The 8,372-nt window shown below is 47.1% G+C and overlaps 1 protein-coding gene across 1 annotated transcript in view; it reads left to right on the plus strand.

Moving 5' to 3' along the window:
- C10H1orf35 (chromosome 10 C1orf35 homolog) overlaps positions 1–7,824 on the plus strand; it is a 148,029-nt gene extending 140,205 nt beyond the window's left edge. Inside the window, exon 9 of the mRNA XM_086941114.1 lies at positions 6,767–7,824. Coding sequence (XP_086797240.1) covers positions 6,767–7,076 — 310 coding nt within the window. The 3' untranslated portion in view covers positions 7,077–7,824. The remainder of the gene's footprint in view (positions 1–6,766) is intronic.
- Positions 7,825–8,372: the final 548 nt, after the last annotated feature.

Consider the following 8,372-nt stretch of genomic DNA (forward strand, 5'->3'; position numbering starts at 1 on the left):
ATGCGCACACGGAAGAGCCGCCCTCGTTGGAGTCCACATTGGTGGCCATGCAACACACTCGGCAATCTATAGAAGGTGCAATGGCTGTGGTGAATCATCGTCTTGACCACATGTCCTCTCAATTTGAGAAGCAGAACGCTCGAATGGGGGAGGTGAAACAGAGGGTTTCTGCGGTGAAGGATGGCCTGTCTACAGGCTCAGACAAAACTTTGAACATGGAAAAAATCCTCTGTATCATCCAGGCAAAGAACGATGACTTAGAAGCGCGGTCCCGGCGCAATAATATACGTATCACCGGGCTGCCGGAATCGTCCAATGTGGGGAAGATGGAGACTTACATAGAGCGCCTTATCACAGACCTCTTCGGTACTGAACATTTGCCCAGCATGTTCATTGCAGAGCATGCTCATAGGTCCCTGGCTGCGCAACTGGTCCCGGTAGCTCCCCCCTCCCTATTATAGCCAGGGTCCTGAATTATAGGGACCGGGACACAATTTTGCGCCTGGCTAGGTAGAAGGATACCATTGTACATCAGGGCAACACGCTTGTCTTCTTTCCGGATTTTACGGTTGCTGTCCAAGCTGCCCGGAGGGAATTCGGCACTGTACAACAGTTTTTGAGGAATGAAGGGGTCCCGTATACCATGTTATATCCAGCCCTGCTCAAGGTTTTCTCTTCTCCGAAGGCCGCAATGGAGCATGCTAAAAAGCTGAAGCGCAAGATGCGGGACTCTACGGCAGTGCCTGATGATGAGGAGTAGGGGGGGCACTTCGTTATGAATATTATTATTGAGAATGTTTCTGGGTTTTTTGACATAGTCCCTTGTTCATTCTGTGATTTATGTATGGTCTTATTATCTCATGCTCTTTTAATGTTTATGCTTACAGTGCATTTCATCGCAGATGATGAAAAGTTGGTACAGCTGTTGATGATGGACAGGTTTTATGGCCTCGTTACCTGGAGGGTGGGTTCAACTGCCTGTTTCCTCATTGTTCACGACATTTAGTACGGCACGAAGTCCCACTCCTGTTATAATCCCCAGTATGCAATATCATGTCATGATTGGTGCCAGGGGTCTCTCTCACTATTCAATAAGCCTTTACTTATTTACTTCCCAGTGACATGATGGGTCGTTGGATATGGAATGCGGTGTTTAGACATTGCTTGCTTGGTCAACTCCTACTCTGTGAGAGGGTAGCGCATCTGTGCCCCCGCATATGGGTGTACCCCAAGTTTGGTTGACTGTTGAAGGGGGAGGAGGGGGTTGGGAGGGGTGTTGGGATGGCTTTGGCATAGTTGGGGTGCTAAAGTGGATGGGGTGTTTTGGGTGGGGATTGGGGAATGTTCTTGGTTCTTTCCCAGGCACAGAAGGAATGCGTATAACATTAGGCACTGCTCGTTGTGGCCCTGTTTGTGGCCGATTGTCAAGTATTTATATGTGTTGCAATCTTCTAATGAGTAACAGTATTAAGTTCCTCACATGGATTATCCGTGGCCTTAACACGCCAAAGAAAATCAGGATGATGTTTGCAAGTTATGATGGCGGCGGTCTGGTGATTGTACATGGCAGGCTGGAAGGTGAGAGTGTGTTGCTAGTGAATATTTATGGGCCTAATATCGATGACCCCTCGTTCTTTTCTGATGTTTGGCGCAGGATACTGGCATTCCCACCTGCTGCAATTATTTGGGGGGGGGGGGGATTTCAATTTATGTTTAGGTGTAGCTAAGGACAGGCATGGAGTCAGCGAGGCTCGGTCCAAACAGGCAGCGGATATGCTGTGGGGGCTCATAGACGCTGGTCATGTGCATGATGTGTGGCGCTTGCGCCATCCTGCTGCCCGAGAAATCATGTTTGCGTCGTCGTTGCACGGTTCTTGGTCCCGCATTGATTTTTGGTTGACCTCAGAGGCGGCCTGTCCCTGGATTTTGAAAGTTTTGCACGTGGCCCGCTCCTTATCTGACCACTCGCCTGTACTCCTGGAGATACGATTACCGGAATATCAGGCGCCACCCTTTGCGTGGAGGCTCCAGCCCTCAGAACTTAAAGATCCGGTATTTAGGCAGACCATAGTGGAGGCAATCAGGAACTATTTCTTAGAAAATGAAGGCACTGTGGAGAGTGCGGATTTCCTCTGGGAGGCCTTCAAGGTCAGCATTCGAGGGACTTGTATCTGGGTGCAGTCGGATGTCCTGAGGGATAGCCGATGTAGGATACGTAAACTGGCAGATGACATATTAAACCTGGAGCGCGCTATCGACACTGATCCCTCTGCTGACAAGCTAGCAGAAATAAGGAAGCTGCTAACGGAGCATAATGACACTGTAGACCAAGAGTTACGGCATTGGTCATGGTGCGGGATAGCTAGGTACTATGGGGAGGGTGGGCGGCCTAGTCGATCTCTTGCACAGAAACTCGCAGAGCCCCGAAGCCAGGAACCTATCGTTGAGCTCATAGATGACACCGGTGAGCCTCGTCATTCGACGGAGGAACGCTGTGATGTTGTTTTTAAGTTTTATAAAGATCTATATGCAACTAGGGAGTCCCCCCTCCACTGAGGAGACGCATGATTATCTAGATGATGTGGCTTTAGGATGGCTGTCAAATGCGCATTGCAAATATTTGGTGCAGCCCTTCGATGAGGAGGATGGGAGGGAAGCCATTATGGCCTTGCCAACCTGTAAAGCCGCCGGGCCGGATGGTTTATCGAGCGAGTTTTATAAAGCGTATGCAGCAATCCTAGCTCCGAGGCTACTGGAAGTTTACGCAGAAGCTTACGACAATGGGATTTTGCAGCCCTCTCTCCGGGAGGCCCTCCTAGTCACCCTGTTAAAGCCAGACAAACCAGCTAATCAGTGTGGATCGTACCGGCCTCTTTTCATCATTAACATTGACACAAAGATATTGGCAAAAATTATAGCTACTAGGCTACAGCCTTTGATACCCCTATTGGTGCTGCCAAACCAGTCTGGATTTGTCACGGAGCGCTCCACAACTCCTAATCTGTGCACGTTGTTTTCCACACTGCATTATTTTTAACCGGATTTTCAGGCTGTTGCTGTGCTGCTTGATGCAGCTAAAGCCTTTGATTCTGTGCACTGGTGCTACATGTTCACGGTTCGGAGCAGGATGGGGTTTCCCCCTTTCTTTGTGCAGTGGCTCAAGGTCCTCTATAATGGGCCGGTTGCCCGTGTACGAGTCAATGGCAGGATGTCGTCATTGTTTTCTATAGAAAGGGTAACGAGGCAAAGGCTGCCCCCTGTCACCCATGCTTTTCTCCCTAGCACTAGAGCCTCTGGCATGTAAACTACGCCAGAAGCATTCGGCTGCGTCATTAAGGTTTTGAAAGCGCCCTTTGATTGTCTCCTTCTATGCAGATGACACGATGCTATACGTCTGGGAGCCCTCTACCTTCCTGTCACCGTTACTCAAGGAATATGCTCAATTCGAAAGATTTTCGGGACTCTGTATTAATTGGTCCAAATCAGTGGTTTTTCCACTGACTGCGCATACAAAAGAAATAGAGCATGACTTCCCACTGTCATGGACCTCCGATCCCGTGAAATACTTGGGGGTGTGGATACATCAGGATCCCGCAGTGGTGAAAACAAAGAATTATGGGCGAGCCATTGTGCACATTACTGAGCAGGTAGAAAGATGGTCGCATCTCATCTATCGTTGGCTGACAGGATAACCGTTGTCAAAATGGTCTTCTTGCCCAAGATTCTATACTTCTTCATCAACATTCCCATAAAACTGAATCTAGCGTTGTTCCGTGCACTGCAATCGGCACTGTTGACCTTCGTCTGGGGGGTAAACAACCTAGATGCAGCTGGGACTTATTAGTGCAGCCCTTCGATAGGGGGGTTTTGAAGCTCCGGACCTTTGCCTCTAGTATCTGTGTGCGCAGGCACAATTTGCTCATTACTGGCACTTCCCGCAACGCTTCCAGCCTCACGTGGCGATTGAAGCGGATGCTGTTCTTCCTGTCCCGTTACCAGCGATAGTTCTCTCGGGAGGATCGGGGGGGCCCCGGACGGAAATAAATCCTCCATTGCGCATGTCATGGGCATGGCGGGCGCTGGCTTCTTATCTATAAGCTCAACTCCTGCCCCTGGCGTCACATCCAGGGGTGTCTACGGCTCGGGAGACCTCTGCCTTGAGGGAGCTTGCAGCAGCGGGCCTCGTCCGGGTGGGCGATCTATATAGGGAGATGCGCTTTAAGACTTTACGCGAGGGTCAGAATGGGGTGGAATGTGGCTTTATGTTTAACTTCACGTATGTTCGGGTCCGTCAGGCTATACGTGATGTGTATCCCGAGTTCCCTGCGGAGCCCACGACACTTTGTGCATTGCAGGCAGTCTTAACAGGAGAAAGTCGTAAGGGGCTTATAACCAAACTTTATAATTCCTCCCTTCGGGAACGAGAGATGGAGGAACACCCATCATGCTTGCGCTGGCAAACTGTGATAGGCAGGCCCATCACGATGGAGGCTTGGGCGGCATGCTGTCAGCTCACGGGCCGTCTCACAGCCAACTGCAACCTTAGAATTATACATTTTAAATACCTACACCAGGCATACTACTCTCCTTTGAAATTATATAAATATGACTTGAGAGAGACTGTGAATTGTGTGCGGTGTGGTGCTGCGAATGCAGATTTTTATCACGTTGTGTGGTTGTGCTGTGGCGTGTTTGCCTTTTGGTCTGAAGTGACTCGCATTCTGACAGAAGTGGTGTTGGAACCGGTGGGTTGTACGCTGAACTGTGCATCCTTGGGTATGTTAAATGCCTGAAACCAGCTAATAGACGTATTGTTGTGATCTCCACCTTGTTTGCAAAGAGGGCGGCGGCGCAACAATGGGAATTGAGGTCCGCCCCTACTATAAAGCAGTGGCTTTGCGATTTGGTGTATTGTAGAGATCAATTGCAGTCGTATGGGGAGGAGATACCAGAGTCCTACCGTCCTAAGGACTTTTGGGCCCCTATCACATCTTATCTGATGTCTCACCCTGACATATTCTAAATGTGCTGTCTTATGAGCTGGAACTTCCCTGATTGAGCAGCGGCATCCTGGAACCTGGAGGGTTTGTACCTTTACATCGACTGATTACCTGCCCAATAGAATGATGCCTCAGAGCTTGTCTTTACTGGTTGATATTTGTATAGCGTGCAAAAATGTGTTATGATATCTCAGAAGAGTAGCAATAATGTGTATCTGTTGCCTGGGAGGGGTTGGGGAGGCGGGGCTTGGGGGGAGGTTTTTTTTGGGGGATCACATGTGCTTGATTCGTCATGTAGTTTGGCATTCTTGACTATATGCTTGTTTTGACAGTATCGATAAATCTTTCAATTAAAAAAAGTTTACTGGCAGTAGTCTACTGTAGCTCAGTTATTTTGGGGGACTGTGAACATTATCAATAAGTTTGTGAAGTAAAATAAAACGATCAGTTATTGAAATCACCATACGTTGTGTTAGTGGGGGGTGATTACAATCGAGGGAGTACAGATCTGAATTAAAGCTCGGAGTGGCAGCCTTAAATTATATCTAGCTAAAAGGCTGTAATGTACAGGAACAGGCAAGCACCTTCATAAGACCGCCTCTGAGAATTCTGAATACCAGTGGGAGGGTCATAACAGGAAATATTGGGAAATTGTGATTTAGAAATAAATACTTCAAATGGGTGGACAAGTACTTAAGGTAGAACCATCATTGACCACTGTACAAACTGGTCTGACAATCCACTTCTAATATGACATACTTGGGATCAAATTCTTGGACTTAGTTATGCTGCTCCCAGGAAGACGAGAGTGGCTTTCTTTTGGTAGTTGATGAGAGCAATACAACGTTTCATTAGATGGATGCGTCTAGAATACTTGCAGCAGTATGCAATTCTGTTTTATGAGCGAAATGCATATTTTTATATACACTTTTAATGGTTCTTAACCGAAATAAAGGTATTAATTGCCAGATCACTATGATTTCGGTAGCGGTGGACCAATGAGATTCGTGTTCCCCTCACCTCATAATGTATGATCATAGCAGGGGCGTGTCTATCATTGGTGCAGTAAGTGCAATTGCACCGGGGTTCAGAACCCGAATTGGTCCAGTGAACTCTGATAACTGCTGCATTTTACTACTTTAACAGCTGTTATATTGGCCACTTTCCTTGCTCGTGCCAATGGCATCCTTCCTAAGCTACCGGGTCTTTGGCAAATAATTTTGTTATCCCGTGCCTGTTTAAGTGACCGTATTGAATGGGGCTTATAAAACAGGTAAAAGCGTATACCAATGTGTGCAATAAAAACTTGAAACTTGGTGAGGGAAGAGCTACATGTCTTCTGCTCTTCCTTTTTCGTGTCCTCTGTGCTCCCAGTGATCACTATATGTTCACTGTGTGCTAAAAGGACCAACTGAGCATGTGCGCAAAAAAATACACATGCGTGGCGCATAAAGGCATAATAATTTTACCCATCCAAAACCACAAAGTTTCTCCTTTCAGAGGACGCCTCTTTTGTGCTGTGGTGGGGCTCCGGGTAATTGGACAGGAATGCGTGTGCTATTCTCACTTTTGTTTCCTCTCCGCTTCTGTTTTAAAGAACAGCCCACACCCAGCATTTGAACTGCCTGCGCTTTTGTTCCGTTTGTTTCCACTACATTCTCATTCATGGCGAACAAAAGTCCTGGTGTTTAATGTGACAATTTGACCTGTTCCTCTTTGTCCCTTTTTGTTTTGTTTTATTATTTTTTATGATTTCTCTGCTGCAGGAGGAAAAAGGCCTCACATGAGCGGAATCATCCATCATCGCCCCGGCAGCATGGAGCCAGCCGGCGTGACAGGCATTCATCTGGCGACCAAGACGCCCAGCGACCGCCTGGCAGGCGGAGGCATGACACAGATTCGTCGAGCGATGGCGAGAGCCCCCTCCGCCGCCGGCCGGCGGGGCCTCCCACCCAGGGCGGTGGCGGGAGCCACAGTGGCGACAGACGGCGAGAGCCCCCTGCCGGGCGACGAAGAATGGCGTCCCCTTCCGCACGTGGGCCCAAGCGGCGGCACGACACCGATTCGGACGATTAATTGACTGCGGCCCTTTGGGTTGGCAATTAACTCGATTACGGGAGCCGCAGTGAAAGAGTCCGGCTCTGCTGCCGGAGGTCTACCGACAGCGGTGGCCTGCGTGGGTGGACAATGAAAATGACCAAAACAGCCATATTACAATACTGTCCACGAGTGTACCCATAGCTCGTTTGGGATTGGCTTTTCTTTGTCAATTTCATCCTCCTGTATAGGGTATTATCTTGTGTTAGCTGAATTACATTTTACAGTGATTAAATTAATATGGTTTATTTTTTTTAAAGTATTTTTTCACAGCAGTAAGTTGATGCATGTTCCACTTTTCACTGTTTTTCCTTGTTGCGTGGTGCAAACTGATGTTTACTCCTCAGATAAGATCATTTTATCTGAAAAACACCAGACATTCCTCATACGTCGATAGAGCTCCCCAGTAACGTCTGCGAGAGGGATCATGTCCGATAAAGAAGTGTCGCACGAGGTATTTGAAAGTGTATGGGTACATGCCCCCTGCTTGCTTTTCTGTGGACGCTGTTATTGCAACACCTGGGGGACTGACATTCTGAGTTCTTAGCTACATGTTCAATACTGCTTCGCACGGAGAGTTCGATAAAGCATTCGTGCATTCCAAAGAACTGAGTTTTAAATTCCATAAATCCAGTTGTGCTAAAGGACATAACTATATGAAATGGAGGAAATATAGGAACCTATTGGAAAAATAATAAAGACACTGCTCCAGGCTGTGTGGAAACCACTTCGTGTTTGATTCTTGGGTGAAAATGCACGATTAACGGTTTAATTTGGGAATTATTAATTTCTCCTACTTGCTGGTAATTGATTCCTTTTTACTATGTGTGTATTGACTTCAATTTTAGGTCGATTGCAGAGCATGAGCTGAAATCTGAAATGTTTAACAGTGAATTGTCTGCCTGTTATATTGGAAGTATTAATTCTGATGTACACTTTGTTTTGTGAAATTTTATTTTCCGCTTGAAAATGGTTTCGTCCAAAATAGTTCAGACTTCCCTGCTGATAAAATATGCCTTTTTGATGGTTTTGACAGGATACCCAAGTTTAGCTAGCAGTTATTTTTTCATGGATGTAATTCAAATGTTTAAGGACTTAGAATTGCATGAGTTTTTTTGTGTGGAGAAGAGGAGCGGATTTAGCCCACTGAATGAAATCATAGGTGCCCCTTTCATAGCAGGAGTTTACTGGTGTGGAACTCGCACAAAGAAGGTTCCAGTCTGCTATCTCAATCTGCCTCTATAAAGTTATGACAAAGGTAGCAAGCCTGACCAA

The sequence above is a fragment of the Lissotriton vulgaris genome, chromosome 10, assembly GCF_964263255.1.
Source record: "Lissotriton vulgaris chromosome 10, aLisVul1.2, whole genome shotgun sequence".
Classification (NCBI taxonomy): domain Eukaryota; kingdom Metazoa; phylum Chordata; class Amphibia; order Caudata; family Salamandridae; genus Lissotriton; species Lissotriton vulgaris.